The following is a 16,336-nucleotide window of genomic DNA, read 5'->3' as shown; positions in this document are numbered from 1 at the left end:
AGCAAATGATATAGCCAATGGAGTAAAATGTTAATGATCTGGTTAAAGAATATACAGGTGTTCTTTGTATTGCTTTTATTTTTGCAAACTTTGGTAAGTTTGAAATTGTTTCCACATAAAACCTTTAAAAATAATCACAAGGACTTATCTCCCCAGGCAGCGCAGAGCTGTGTGAAAATAGGTCAGTGAATGCCGTGTGAGTGTGAGTGTGTGTGGTGTGTAGATGTCTGCACGCCCAAGCACAGAGCCCTTGGCCTCTCTGCTGCCATTGCCCACAAGCTGGAGCTTGCCCAATGAAGGCCACTGACCTGTCACTGTCATACCCAAGCCACATGCTTAGCTCCTTTGGGGGAAGGTAGTGGAGGCCTCCATGCTCCTGAGGTAGACAGAGGTAACCAGGTGTGCCGAGCTGCCCTGCAGGCCCTCTTACCTCTGGCTGGGTGTGACAGAAAGAGATTTGGAGCCAGCATGTCAAGCCAAGGCTGTGCCGCATTCTCAGAAGCTTGCCATCTTCACAGGTCTGTTTCCAGACGGTAGAGCTCTCCCCTGGCCTCTGGTTCTCGCCCCTTCTCCATGTTCTCTACCTATGTTGGACAGAGGAAGGAAAGAGGAACAGGACTCATATTTATCGAGGGCTCACTTTGTGCCAGGCTCTTTGCTTTACATGTTGTCTTATTTAAACCACACAGAGCCTGGCCAGATGGATAAACTGAGGCTCAGAGAGCTGCAGAAACTTGGCCATGGTCCCACAGCAAGCAAGGAGCAGAGCTGGGATTCAATGCCAAGCCTATTTCCACCAGACATTCTTGCTTGAGATACTGAGATCCCCCCCCCCCCACTTTTCTGTCATCTTTCGCTATCTTATTTGAGATTACATCCTGTCTTCATGCCAGGAAATGAAACAAAATCACTGCTGACAGGAATGGATCCAAAAGACCCAGCCAACTTTGGAAAACACCAGTGGGGCTGCCATCAGTCTTATTTTATGAGGCTATGGTGACACTGGCAATTACCCTGAAGGAAGAAGACAGAAGTAACGCTTGTCTTTGTGTTAACCTGCCAAAGTCGACAGTCTTCAGGGCTGGGTGTCAACTTGGGGGCAACGTGTAGCCAGAGATCCTGGTAGACATACAACACCTGCAGGGGACAGCTGTTTGAAGAATCTTCCTGCCAGAGGGATTTGGAGTGGTACTGAGGGCACCAGAGGAAGAAGGAGACTCTACAGCTACAAATATGGAGATGGTGAGTGAAGGGGGAGCCAGGCAGTGGCCATTACTTTCAGGGTGTGCCCAAGGGCAAAGTCAGAGCAAAATATGCATGGGTGGGAAGGGAAGCGGGATGAAAGTTCCTTGACTGTCTCCTCTTTCTCCTCTGATCTTCTCATCTACTTTTCTGGACTCTCACCCCCAGCACTCATCCTGTAGACCATTCTCTAAGGTCTCCCTGTTACCTGAAGACCCAGAAGAGAGTTTCTAGGTGAACAGATGATAAGCCTGGAGCTGCTGCCAGCCATCACACTAGAAGAGCCGGCCTACAGTGGTATCAGCTCAGAGTTGAAACACAGTGTTAATGTTGTTTGAGCCCCTGGATTCAGCCATGCCTGAAACCCCTGCACTTTTAAATTAAGGGGACAGTTTTCCTTTTTTTAAAAAAAATTGAGGTATAGTTGATTTACAATATTGTGTTAGTTTCAGGAGCAAAAAGTTTTCATTTTTGCTTAGGAAATTTTCAGCTGGGTTTCCTGTCACTTACAATAAGAACAACATGAATAAAATCCTAACTAAAGCAGCATCAGCTTATCTAGCATAATTTTCCAGGACATACCCTGTATAACAGCCAAGGCAGGATGTTGAGGATTTTAGAACAGAATTTAAAACAGAATTTACTTCACATGGTAAATTCAGAATCCAGAGACACCACAGAGAGGAAGAGAGGAGGCCAGCTGCTACCCCAGGAGGCCTTGGTTCCAGGGAGGGGGCGAGATTCTCAGGTCTGTAGGGAGGCTTGGAGGAAGCATAGGCCAGGGCCCATTCTGAGGCTCAGCAATCCTGAGACTGTCCCAGGTAATTATGGTAGCTACCTTCTGCTGAGCCCTTACTACATGCCACAATGTGCTATGTGTATTATTATTTCATTTAATCTTCACAGCAGCCCTGAAAGGTAGATACATTACTAGCATCATTTTCTAGATGAGGAGCTAAAACTCAGAGTGGCGAAGTAACTTAGTAACTTACTAGTTGCATAGCTAGTAAGTAGAAGAGCAGGGATTCAAACCTAGTGTATCAAACTCCAAAACCTGTGCTTTTAACAACTATATTATAGTTTTTTCTAGATGGGTCAGTGGGGCAGGGGAGGTTGGCTATATGGAGAATTAATAATGATCTTTCCTTAGTACAGCCTTCCAGAGTTTACAAAGCCCAATTTTATAAGCAATCTTGCTGCATCCATTTTACAGATGTGGAAACTGAGGCTTAGAGGTAGGAAGTGACTTGCTCAAAGTCATTTGGTCAAACGGGATAAACTGCCCAGAGGTCTGCAGTCTGCAGAAACTCATAGGGTGTTTGCAGGGAGTGGGGTTGGCCTCATACCTTGCCCCATGCTTAAGAGCAGTGATGGTATCAGTCTGGCTGAGGAAGATCTCTGAGAGATGAGGGGACCAGTAGGTGTTGTGGCCATAGATCCAATTGCAGAACACAAATCCCACTATAGCAAAGAGCTCTGCATTCACAAAAAGACTCTCAGCTCCAGCCAAGGCTCTGTTTATTTTCCCATAACACTTGATATGGACAAATTCCAGTTCAATCAGAGACATTCAGCTCCTGGTTTTCTGGATAGGGGTGTGGGGGGAATCTCGCCATGAAAGGAGCCCCTTTCTTCTGTCAGGCCATCCCCAACAAAAAGGCTGCAACACTGAGCTGAGCTGCCTGCGGATGGGGAGTTGGAATCTGCCTGCCTGGCTTCCTCTCAGAGGAAAGTAGCTGTCCTGGCTGGAGCCCCAGGGGCCCTCACTTTTGGACCTGTCCTGATGCTTTGCTGAGCTCAGAGGCACCTATCCTAGAGAGACAAGGCAAGGCTGTCTTTCACCATTCCCTGGGCAACTCAGGCCTGGAGGAGTGACTAGGCAGGGATCCAGGCGACAGGACAGAAGGGCCCAGGGCAGCCACTGTTGTTCACTGCTGGAAGTGTGCCAGGGAACTGGAAGGTGAGCTGCAATCCCATTCCCCCCTTTGCCCCCCTCCAGGAGTCTGTGCGCTCAATGTGTGTTGGGGGACAGGGAATCCCTGGGGCTTCCTTGAAGCCAGGTGAGCAGCCTTCTGACCTTCTGGATTTATTTCCCCACAGGAATATGTGAGCTCTGAATCTAGGACAAGTGCTGAAGGCAGGAAATGAGGGAAAGAAGCAAGGTCAAACCCAGCCCTTCCAGGTCTGGGAAGTCCAGCACAGGTTCTCGGGGCAGACAGTCTGAGGTTAAAATCCCAGCTCTACCTCTCGCTTTCCTCAGATAAGACCTTAACTTCTTGCTGTACTTATACTAGTATTTACTGAGCGCCTTCTGTGAGCTAGGGATTCAATGGTAAGCAAAGAATGGACTCAGTTGCCTTCTTGGAGCTTACAGTTAATTAAGGAAATAAATATTAACCAAACAACCAATAACACCCCCACCACTACCACCAAAAAAAGTGGAATGTCCAGGAGAGATGCGTAGTTTATAATTAGGAAGAACTCACTCCCTCTCGGAGGTTAGAGAAGGCTTTCCTAAAGACATGACAGTGGAATTGAGGTCTGTTTACTACACAGGTTTGGAGGGGACCTTCCACACAGAGGGAACAGGATATTCAAAGGTCAGCCATTTGGCAAGAGGGAGAATGGCTCCTCCAAGGAACTGGAGGAAAGAAGGCTTGTGAGGCTGAAGTACAGAGTGGAGATGCAGGTGTGGGGCGGACCATGCAAGAATATAGGTCTTTTGAGAGCAATAGGAAGCCTTTTGTGGTGCTCTAAGCAGGGAGGTGAGATGATCACATTTGTAGTTTGAAAAGATTACTCTGGCAGCAGGGAACAATGGATTGGAAGGGAACCAAGGCACATTCAGGAGACCAGTTAGGAGGTCTCAGACATTTGCCTGTAAAATGGGAATAATGATACTATCTCATAAGTTGTTGCCATGATTCAATGAGAGACTGCATTTTAAGTATTTATTCTGGTGCCTGGTGCATGGTAAAGGCTCAGTAAATGTCGTTATTCTTACTTTTGTTGGTTCTCTTCAGGAAGCAGATCTATTTCATGCCTGCTCCTGTGAGATGGGGTGGGAGAGTGCAGTGGTGGTAGTTTCTAGGGTGGAAAACGTGGTTTGTACTAAGTCACAACGTCGAGGCCAGGACCCAGGATGCCTGAAGGCCCGACTGGAATGGCTTGAGAGTATGACAGATTCACAAAGAAAACCGGGTTCCAGTTGCTCCCGGAGTCATGCTGGAGAGAGCCCGAGTGTTGGCTGAGAAAAACGTGCTTTTCTGCCGGGTGTTCCGAAGAGCAGGTGTAGGGCTCGCACTCGTGTGCAGTCGCGCGGAGGCGGGGACCCTCGCCACTCCTCAGCCCCAGGGTGACCCGCAGGCATCCACCAAGCCCTGCTTCCCTGGCTCGAATGCGCGGGTCCTGGGCCCGCGGGCAGAGGGCGCAGGGAGGAGGGAGGGTCCCCGGAAGGCCGACTCCGGCCGGCCCGCAGGGGCTGCCCCCTCCCCAATCACGTGGGCCTGGTGGGTGGGGACCGATCTGAAGTTGGAGAAATCCCTAGCAATCCAACTTCGGAGCGCGCCTCCCGTCCTCCGGAGCCGGGGCTTTGGGCGCTAGAGCTCCAGTAGGGGCGCGAAAGTGGGAACTGGTGAAGCCGAGCAGCGGCGCAGGCGGCAGGACTCGGGGCATGGCCCGGCTGTCGGTAATCCCAGGGTCGGCCACGGCGTGGACAGGTGAGCGGGGACAAGGAGGTGGCGGCGGCTGCTGTGGGAGAGGCCGCTCCTGCGTTGGCCTCCCCACACCTCATCTCGGTCCCGGGGATGCGGGGCACCCACAACGCGAGGGACCGGTTGGGTAAAGCTGCCGCGGTAGACCTTGGCGCTCGGAGTCAGTCTCGCCAGCGCCACTCCTCCTCTCCCGCCTTGTGCCCCAGCGGGGTGGTGCGGGGCTAGGCAGCGGCCAGGGACGCTGGGAAGCAGCGCGCAGGCTGGGGGCGCTGTGCGGGCCCCGCCCCCCGCGTGTACACTGGCTGCTCCCAGTGACGTCACGCTCGGCTATAAAAAAAGGCGGCGCGCGGCTCTCGCGGCGCTGGAGAAGCTCGAGGCTGAGGGCTGCTGGGGAACCGGGAGCGACCCGGACGCTGGGCCGCGGGCGCCTCAGCGATGTTTTACTCAGGACTCCTCACCGAGGGCGGCCGCAAGGAGACGGACAGGCGGGAGGGGGCGTCGCTGCGGCAGCAGCGCCGGATGAAGCAGGCCGTGCAGTTCATCCACAAGGACTCGGCCGACCTGCTGCCCTTGGACGGCCTCAAGAAGCTGGGCTCGTCCAAGGACACGGTGAGCCCCCGCGGCCGCGCCCGCCTCGGGGTCCCCGCGCGCGGCGGCCCGTCACCTTCGCGCTGTGAGGTCTCCCGGGGCCCGCCCTTTGCAGCTTTCACTGAGTCAGCGGCCGGGCCCCCGCCGGCCGCTGTCGGCTGTCTCGCTGTTGCTGTTTCGGATTCCTCTCCATCCAGCATCCCCCTGCTTTAGTTTCTCTCGGGATTCCGTCGTAGCTTTTCCAGCTCGCCCTCCCTTAAGCGCAGCTTCCTCCCTTCGTGTCTCTCCTCTGGAGTAGAAGAGACCCAGTCCTGCCTTCTTGCCCTCAGGTCCACTTTCCTTCCCATTTTTCGCAGTACCGAGTTTGATTGCTTGGGGCTTGAGCCTCGCAGCCAGGGTACCTCCCGCTGCCTCCCAGGCTGCTTGGCCGGGCCCGTGACCCAGACAGAGGTGACTCCTAAGTGGTGTGAGAAGGAGAGAACGAAACGAGAAGGGGGCTTTCTGGGCAGTCACCACATCCAGATCCACTTGACTTTTGTTGAATCCATTTCCCCCCTATGCAAAATCTACTTCTTCGTTTGATTTTGGTCTCGTCTACCTTTGACCTTCCAACAGGAGGGCGCGGGTCGGGGAAAGAAAAAGGGTGGACCTTGAAGGTTTCCTGAACCCCAAACCTCTCTTCGTCATCTTCCTCTCCTGTTACTCCACCCCCAAAGAGTGGATAGAGGGAAGAGGCCAGGCTGCTCCAGCTGATCAGCCGGCTAATGTGTGGAGCTGGAGCTGGAGCTGGGGCTGGCGCAGTCTTTTTTTCTAGCAGGGTTGTTCTTGGCATTAAGCTGTGACGAAGTGAGAGAGTGGCATGGACATATATACACTACCAAACGCAGGGTGGACAGCTAGTGGGAAGCAGCCGCATGGCACAGGGAGATCAGCTAGGTGGTTTGTGACCACCTAGAGGGGTGGGATAGGGAGGGTGGGAGGGAGGGAGATGCAAGAGGGGAGAGATATAGGAACATATGTATATGTATAACTGATTCACTTTGTTGTAAAGCAGAAACTAACACACCATTGTAAAGCACTTATACTCCAATAAAGATGTTTAAAAAAAAAAAAAAAAAAGAAGAAGAAGGAGAAACTCCAGGACTGGAGGTCTGAGTTCAAAGACCGTACTGTCCTCTGTCTATAGGAGGGATCCTATGGAGGCCTAAGGGTTACTAGTTTAAAGAACTGTATCTGACTCTTATATTTAAGTCACTGGACCAAATTGATGTTTAGCTTTGTAGTTTTATCTGGAATTTTCTTGTAGTTTAACTTGTTTTCTTGAATTTCACGATCACTTTATTCATCTAGGCAATAATTTATGAAGCATTACTTAAATGTCTTTTAAATGAAGTAGATGCTGTTTAATTTTTCCAGTAGTTTTTGAGCTTTTGGAATGTTTAATTTGTCAGGGAAGGGGGATGTCAGCCTGGGCCACTGAAATTGCCATTTCCCGCCACAAGTTGGGTATGGAGGGCAGAGCTGCTGAATCTACTTCTTCTTCTTCTTCTTTTTTTAATCAACTCTAATGACACATAGATCCCAAGATCAGATTTGCCCTCCCCCATTGTGATAGAGAATTATTTTTAGTTATTTATTGTACAGGGGATGTCTACTCAGTTATCCTCTGTTTTTTAAAAGGTATTTTACCTGCACAAGCCACATGATAGTTAATCTGATTCATGCTAACTCAGAGTGGTGAGTGACTGAAATGTATTCCTAGAAAAGCGATAACTGTCTTTCTTCCCTCCTTTCACTTTACTACAGTCTAGATTCATTTAGCAAATCAGGTTCAAGTCTTCTTACCTTCAGGCCACAATAATCCTAGTTCCTGCCACAATAATCCTAGTTCCTGGAAGCCTCAGCCAATAAACAGTAATAGGAAAATAAGTACAATGTGGAATTTTTTTCCCCTTCATTCTGGATTTAAGATATGATTGACATTTGGTTGTCCTGGGATGTCAAGGAGTTTCCTAGCCCTGAGGAACTGCCTCTCCATTCTTCTGCCTAGCATTCTTTATACTGCTTCATCCTGTGTAGGAAGAACTCCATCTGCTTTTCTGACTCCAGTCCGTCTTAGTTAAGCCACACAGGAGCTGATAGCATAGAACATAGGCACTAGGCTGGAAGGAAGAAGCTTCCGCAAAAAGCAGGTTATTGGGCTTCCCTGGTGGCGCAGTGGTTGAGAGTCCGCCTGCCGATGCAGGGGACAAGGGTTCGTGCCCCGGTCCGGGAAGATCCCACATGCCGCGGAGCGGCTGGGCCCGTGAGCCATGGCCGCTGAGCCTGCGCGTCCGGAGCCTGTGTTCCGCAATGGGAGAGGCCACAACAGTGAGAGGCCCGCGTACCCCCCAAAAAAACTAAAAAAACAAAAAAAAAAGAAGCAGGTTATTTCCGTGGGTGTGACACACAGCAGTTTATTGTGAGACCCTGAACCATGCATGATTCACAATTTCTCTCTCTGCCTCCCCCCACTGCCATGAGTTGATGTCCCTCTCTCACTGTTCTCACACCTGTAATGTGCAGGTGATTGCGCAGAAGAGCTAGAACAGGTCACAGATGCCAAGGCCGACTGAGATAGGGCTAGGAGAGCTCTGAGTACTGGGGTGAGGTGGCATGCTTAAGCTTTCTTGGAACTTATGCTGCTGGATCAGGATAATCTTAGAAATAACCTTAGAAGTACTATATCACTTCACTTTATGGATATATCTGGTACTATAGATCAGTGCTGACTCAGTGTTCTCTCACCAAAGTGAAATTTTTGAGGATACAAAAATTGACTGTATAAATCTATAGTACAAACTCAATAAAAGAGGGACAAGAAAAGGGAAGGGATGGCACCAGAGGGAGATAGGGGGGAAAGGACAAATTAGTTTTAATTGATTCTGGGGTTTGTGCCAGTGAGAAGATTGTGGGTTGCTTTCCTCATACTAGTGACCTATATAAGAATTATACTGCTGAGTTTTCTGAATTATCTACCTTTTACCATGCTGTTTCTGTAACATTCACTATTTGAATCCAGCCTGCCAACTTTTTTTGGATTGGCAAAGAGCATCCATAGGCAGTCAAATGTGTTCTTGTTCTCTTGACCCTAGGGAGGTGCCTTTGCCCTTTTCCTGTTTGTGTGTAGTTGGCTGCTACAAAGTCTACTGTGGAAATTAATTTTATTCCTTATTTCTGGCTGTCTTATTTTGTTTGTCCTTTTATCTTGTGCTCTTTTTTGTGTATTAGATTAAGAACCAAAATCAGAGATATGAGTGAGTAATATTTCATTTATTATTATTTTTCAAGTTGATGAGGGTAGAGAAAAAAATCACCCTTGGAGTTTTGCGTATTCTAATTTCTTTTGTTTTAGCTACCAGGTTCATAAATGTTCTTCTCATTGAGGTAAGGACTTTTTAATTTTTTGTTTTGGGACTTTTTAATTTTTAAAAACAGTCATATCATGGGATAATATGCTGTCTTTCCTATATGATAATATTACTGACCATCAGGCTATATCCTTACTTATTCAGCAATAGAAAGACAGTTTTGCTTTCCTATTTATGACTGATTCTGCTTCTAGCCAAATGCTTTAGCAGAACTCACTAGAATTAGGAGAAGGCTGGGGGAAGGATGGTGTAACAGAGCAAAGCCAACTGACCATGAAATGACTAGCCCTGTACTCTTAGTATCTGATCTACCTGATCAGAATTTCTGTCAATGAGGGCAGCCCTGGGTGGTATCGTGTAGATAAGTTATTCATAATGCCACAAGACATCCATAATGCTATAGATTTTGGACCAGAGAACTTGGGAGTCTTAGAAGAGGAGCATGAAATACAAGTATAACATCAGGATCTAGTGCAAACTGAAGATTTCCAGAGCCATGATCAAATCCTAATTACAGCAAACATTATTTGAACACTTGCTATGTTCAAGAAACAATGCTAGGTGCTAGGACCACAAAGAAGAAAACAGTTTTTCTTTTTACCTGTACAATGAGTTTATAGATTAGGGGGAAGGATAGGACTGATTAATTAATTTATTCCCCAAATATTTATTGAACACTTATTACATGTCAGGCATGATCTAGGTATTGAAGATATAGTAGTGAACCAAAACAGAGTTCCTGCCCTCATAGAACTTACATTCTTGTGGTGGGGGAGAAGGCAGAAAATAAATCAAGTAAATATATAATATATCAGGATGTAATCAGTGCTATGGAGAAAATAAACCAGGATGAGGGAACAGGGAGTGTAATGGCCAGGGTAGGATGGAGTAGAGCCCTGTTATTTTATCTAGGGTGGTCAGGGAAGGCCTGTCTGATAAGATTACATTATACGAGATATTGAAGGAAATGAGAGAGCAAAATATCTTGGAGAAGAATGTTCTAGGCAGAAGGAACAGCAAGTGCAAAGGCCTGAATTGTCAGTGTGCTTGATGTGATTAAAAAACTGTCAGAAGGCCACTGTGGCCAGAGCAAAGTGAGCAACAGGAGTGCGATAGGAGATAACATCAGAGAGATAGTGGGAGGCCAAACTACTTAGGGCCTCATAAATCATCGTATAGATATTTGACTTTTAATCTGATATGGGAAACTGGTGGAAAATTTTATGCAGAGGGGTGACACGACATGACTTATTTCACAAAGTAGACTACTGTGTGGATTTCACTATAGAGGGCAAAAGTAGAAGCAGGGAGACTGGTTAGGAAGCTGTTAGATAGTAATCCAGGTGAATGATGATGGTGGCTCAGAGCAGTGTGCAAGCAGTGAAGGGGACAAGAAAAGATCAGACTCTCAGGTTATTTTGAAGACAGAGCTGACAAGTTTAGTTGAGAGATTGGATTAAGGATCTGAAAGAAAGAGTAGTCAAGGATGACCGCAAGGTTTTTGATCTAGCAATTGGAAGAATAAAGTTTCTCATTTACTGAGATGGCTAAGAATACAAGAGGAGTGGGTTAGGGATAGGGAATAAGAATCAGGAATTTGATTCTTGAAGAAGTTAAGTTTGGGATGTCTATTAGCTATTCAGTTGTAGATGTTGAATAGATAGTTCCATGAAAATGTAAATAATACCACCAGGAAGCCTATGGTAGTTGTCAAGATATTATAGTCAATAAGCGCTAGAGGAGTTCAGTGGAAGCAGTGATTACTCTGGTCTGGTGTGACAATAGTGATGGTGACCAACATCTGACTAGAGTTTCATCATTCCCTGGTGAGTCAACTGACTATGAGATGATATGGAGAGGAGGCTGCTTCGAGTGTGCCCTATAGAACCTCAGAGTAAGAAGAACTTTACAGGTTATCTGGTTGAAGTCCCTGCTCTTGTTTGAGTCCTTTGTAACAAAAATGCAGTCTGCCATGGGCGGTTGAGAAACCACCATCTCACACCAGCAGGTAACAATCAGGAATAAGGCTGTTCTCTTTGAAATAACATGTCTGTTGGGTCATAAGGTAAAGGCAAAGAGAACACGGAAGTCCTGGGGCAATGTGACAAGACTGCCTTAGGTAGATTCCATGTGATTTTGAGCAGCAGTAAACCTAAGGACAATCTGTCTATGTTCCTGTGGTGTAGAAAGGGTCACGTGTTGTATATTCAGCTAGTAAATAAAGAAGAGAAGGCACAGATATTAGTGCCCTTTTAGACTTCCAAGACCAGATAGAGACGTGTATATTGGGCTTGAAGTGAGAGTCAGTCAGGAGCCCATGTCTGTCTACAAACTGTACATGAGGACGAAAGTGGAGTAAGATGATTTCATGCCCTTTTAAGAAAAAAAAAGTGAATGGTAATCAGCTTCAATTTTAAGCCGAGCATGAGAATTTAAAATACATATGTACACATACATATAATTATTAAAATTTGAGTGCTTACTTTATACCTGACACGGTATTAAATGCTTCGTACAAACCATCTCATTTCATCCTCACAAAAGCTCTGCAAGTTGGTTACTAACTTGAACTCAGCTCTGTCTGACTCCAAAGCATATATAGTTTAAACAATACTCTAAGTCAAGGGTTGGCAAACTTTTTCTGTAACGAAGCAGATAGTATTGTTTTTGGCTTTGCAGGCCAGTCTCTGTCTCAACTACTCACCTGCGCTGTTGTAGTGCAAAACAGCCATAGGCAGTACAAATGGGGCTGATTGTGTTCTTATGAAACTTTATTTACAAAAATGGGCAGCAGGCTGGGTTTGGCTTGTGGGCCATATTTGCTGACCCCTATTTCTAAGTGGTTCTAGTTGTAGTTCTATTGGAAGCTAGAAACCTTGGGTTTCTCCTCTGAGAGTAAATGCTACAAAGAAAGCAGACTTCTATAATTTCTCCTATTTTCCAGTCTGATCCATTCTGTGGACCACAGAAATCCATTAGTTTGATTCCGTCTGGATTCGGTGCAGCATAGGTAAAGGGATTGAGAAGGTGGCCTTAGAAGTTCTTGCTCAAATCATGATCCTGTGGTATCCTGCAGTATAGCCTGTTTCCTCTCACCTCACTTTTCTTCCCACTTTACAGCCTGGTTAGAAGAGATATTTAATCAGACTGGTTTCTAGATTGAGGAACTTCAGCTATGTCTACCTGGAATACAGCATTGCCCACTGTGCCCATTTCTTTCAGAAGCTCCCGATGGTGATAAAGGGAGCACATTTGAGTTTGCCCGCTTAGGATTTAGATGCATAAATGCTGGTTAGGGTTTAGCAGCCACACTGCAGGAACAGTAGAGAACCTGTGACTGCTTAGTGTTGCCTTGTGGAGCTAAAGCATAAAGCAGGATCCACGTCAGGAAGATGACATAGCTATGTCCAAAAGGCCACCAGAGTACCTGCAGCACCTATCTAACTAATACTGTGTATCTTGAAGTACACCTGGAAAGTAGAAGATAGCCCTTGGAAAGGCAATATTTCAATAAACAAAAATAAACCACTTAAGCATATTTACAAAGCAACAGTCAAGGAATGGGAATGCAAGTAGTACAAACTATGTAATGTACGAGTACTGAAGGGATTCTGAAGGAAAAACTGGATGATATTAATCAAGAAAGGCTCTTTGAAGAAGTAAAGAGTAGAGATTTATTTATTCATTTGGTATTATGCTAAGAGCTGGGGATATAGCTGTGATCAAGACAATGAAGGTCTTTGCCCTTGTGAAATTAACACTCTAGTGGGGGAGTGAAATAATAAACAACTAGATAAGCAAAATAATTCTGGACTTATAATTACTCTGAAAGGAATAGTGGGATATGTTAGTAACTAAAGAAGTGGAGTGCCTACTTTAAATAGTATGGTCAGGGAAGATGTTTTTGAGGAAGTGATATTTGAGCTGAGACTTGAAAGATGAGATCAAGCTACCTATTTGAAATATTAGGGGAAAACATTTCAGGCAGAGGAAATGGCAGGTGCAAGGGCATTAGAATGGGAAAGAGTTTTTGAGCAAGGAGGTGTGGAGGAATAAAGGGTAGAGTGGTGCGTATATGGTATGTATGTGGAGGTTGGAAAGATAGACAGGAACCAGATGGCACAGAGCCCTATAGACCGTGGTAGGAAGTTTGAATTTTGTCTGAAGAACAGTGAGAAGCCATTGAAGGGCTTTTGAGTAAGGGAATGTATTATCTCACTTCTATTTTAAAAAGCTTACTCTGGTTGCTGTGTAGAGAATGATTTGGAGAAGGGTGAAGGAAGAGGTGGAAGACAAGTTAGGAGGCTGTTGTAACACAGATAAGAGATGATGGTGGCTTGTATTAGATTGGAAGTAGTAAAGATGAGGAGAAGTAGATCGATACCAGATCTACTGGTATCTACTGGAGGAAGTAGCAACAGTACAGATCTTCCTCGACCTATGACGGGGTTACATCCTGATAAACACATTGTAAGGTGAAAATATTGTTAAGTTGAAAATGCATTTAATGTACCTAACCTACTGCACATCGTATTTTAGCCTAGCCTACCTTAAAAGTTCTCAGACACTTACATTACCCTACAGTTGGGCAAAATCATCTGACACAAAGCCTATTTTATAATAAAGTGTTGAATATCTCATCTAATTTATTGAATACCGTATAGAAAGTGAAAAAACAGAATGGTTGTATGGGTACAGAATAGTTGTAAGTGTATCAGTTGTTTGCCCTCATGATCATGAGGCTAACTGGGAGCTGCAGCTTGCTGCCTTTGCCAGCATCATGAGAGAGTGTTGTGCTGCGTATCACCAGCCTGGGAAAGGATCAGAATTCAAAGTACAGTTTTTACTGAATGTGTATTACTTTAGCACCATCACAAAGTCGAAAAATCATAAGTTGAACCACTGTACGTTGGGGACTATCTATACTTGGGATGGAAGTTTAGGAAAAGAAAAGAATCAAGAATGGATGGGCATGTAGTGATGCCATTTTACCAGGTTGGTGTAAAGGGAATAATCCAGAATGTTAAAATAGAACAGGACTTTGGAGCTCAAACCTCTTTTATTACTGATGAGGAAGGTGAGACTGAGAGAAAAGTAATGCTTAGAGAGATTAGTGATTTGCCCAAGGTAGTATGTGATAAGTGGTCCTTTTGCTAAAGTAGAACGCCTTCGTGGAGGATTAAAGATAAGACTGGGAAGGAGGATGAATTAGTGGAAGATCTTAAATGCTAAATTGAGTATTTTGTGTTTGATACAGCTGGCAAGGGAGCCACTGTAGGGGAAGGACCATGAACATAATGTTTTAGGAGATTATTTGAACTTAGCAATAGCAGCAGAAATGGAGAGGAAACTACAAGGTGTTAAAGAGTCAGAATTTCACTCACCAAGATGGAGAATACTGGAGAAAGTACAAGTTTTGTGGGAAAGATCAGTGGGACAAGTTAAGTTTGAAAGTGCCTGTGGGGTGTCTAAGTGGAGAAGTTCAAAGAGGCAGTTGGTTCTATGGGTCTGAAACTCAGAAGTGAGGGCTGGGCATGAGATGGAGTCATCATCATAAGGGTAGTAATTTATACAATGAAAGCAGATAAGATTGCCCTAAAAGGTTTTGTAGAGTGAGAAAGGGACCTAAGATAGAGCAACAAGGAACACTAACATTTAGGAAATGAGCAGAGGCAAAGGAGCCAATAAATGAGACAGATGCAGAATAGACAGAAAAGTGGTTTTAGAAGCCAGTGGAGGAGAGTTTCAAAAAAATGGAATGTTGAGTTTATTGAAACATTGTTTCTAATGGCAAACATGTAGAAATAATCTACATGTCCATTAGTAGTTAAATAAACTGAGGTATGTTTGTACCACAGACTCATAGGTCTATAGAGATGACGTGCTATTTTAAAATGCAGAAAGTAGGGCAGATGTAAAAAAAATAGGTGCTAAGGTGGTTGGTTATAGGGTAACCTGACATTACATCTGCCTAAGTTACATTGTTGGTGTGTGTGTGTACGTGTGTGTGCACACATGTACGTGCATTTGCACACATGTACACACACTTCAGTTTTTGCATGATTTGGCAGACACTGTTAGTTGGCTAAATCATCACCCATTTTCAGCCCTTTTCTATCTACCTGACTCCTCTACGCAGAAGCTAAATTCATCCAAAACCCCTTGCAGTTAGAAGTGGCTGTGGGAATTCTGACCAAGAAGATATAGGCAGAAGACTGCTGAGGGAACTTCTGGGAAAGCTTTTGATTTCCTGATAAAAAGGATAGATGGCACAGAGTCCCTTCCTCCTTCCTCCTTCCTCCTTCCTCAGATGTGGATGTAATGCCTGGAGCTGGAGCACCCATCATATGACCATGAGGGAATAACATGAGGGCAGTGACTTCCCTGGTGGTCCAGTGGTTAAGACTCCACACTTCCAGTGCAAAGGGTGCAGAATTGATCCTTGGTCAGGGAACTAAGAGCCCATATGCCATGTGGTGCGGCCAAAAAATTAAAACAAACAAACATAAGGGCATAATTAAATGGCTACAGAAGAGCATCTCTCAGGTTCATATGAGTTTATTGGCTGTGAATTTTCAACTCCCGAACTATACTATGAAGACTTCTAGTTATAAAAATGAATGAAAAGAATTATATGTACTGACATAGAAAAATGCCTTTCATATATTAAACAAAAATTTAAAAATTTAGAAATGTTATAGTATGTCTTGTTTTTATTTATGTTTGTAGATGTATTAAAATTTTTGGAAGGATATACTTCTAAATTTAATGGTTGTTCTTTGTAGGGAGTAGAACTGAGAAGGTTTGAAGGGTTGCAGAGGCTTTCCCTTTTAACTGTATATACTTCAGTGACATTTGAATATTTTATATTGAAGATGTATTACGTTTGAACCTTTTTTGGGTTACTAAATAAAGGAATAGTCAGCAGGGCCGAACGCCCTAGAGAAGTCAAGTAAAATGAAGGCTGAAATATGTCTGTCGAATTTGGAAATTAGGAGATCGTTATTGGTGTTGTGGGATCAGAAGTGATTTCAGTGAAGAAAATATAGGATGTCAGGCAGGGAGATCAGCTCTGTGCTTTGTGACCACCTAGAGGGGTGGGATAGGGAGGGTGGGAGGGAGGGAGACGCAAGAGGGAAGAGATATGGGAACATATGTATATGTATAACTGATTCACTTTGTTGTAAAGCAGAAACTAACACACCACTGTAAAGCAGTTATACTCCAATAAAGATGTTTAAAAAAATAAAAATAAAATAAAAATAAATAAAAAATAATAAAAAATAATAAAAAAAGAAAATATAGGATGTCAAGAAATAGACTAGTGATTTCGACCTTTTTTTTTTTTTTTTTTTTTTTTTTTTTTTTTTTTTTTTGCGGTAC

At 44.9% G+C, this 16,336-nt stretch overlaps 1 protein-coding gene across 2 annotated transcripts in view; it reads left to right on the top strand.

Moving 5' to 3' along the window:
* The first annotated feature begins 896 nt into the window (after positions 1-896).
* Positions 897-16,336, top strand: part of NRIP3 (nuclear receptor interacting protein 3) — a 25,096-nt gene continuing 9,656 nt past the window's right edge. The window contains exon 1 of one of the 2 annotated variants that reach the window (XM_028500830.2): positions 897-1,242. In XM_028500830.2, the coding sequence (XP_028356631.1) occupies positions 1,234-1,242 (9 nt within the window). In that variant the 5' untranslated portion in view covers positions 897-1,233. Of the gene's footprint in view, positions 1,243-5,306; positions 5,565-16,336 lie in introns of those variants that run through there. The other variant, XM_007105025.4, reaches the window with a different exon arrangement.

This window comes from Physeter macrocephalus, chromosome 16, assembly GCF_002837175.3.
Source record: "Physeter macrocephalus isolate SW-GA chromosome 16, ASM283717v5, whole genome shotgun sequence".
Classification (NCBI taxonomy): domain Eukaryota; kingdom Metazoa; phylum Chordata; class Mammalia; order Artiodactyla; family Physeteridae; genus Physeter; species Physeter macrocephalus.
The sequence above is the reverse complement of the archived record's forward strand: the minus strand, read 5'-3'. Positions and strand labels throughout refer to the sequence as shown.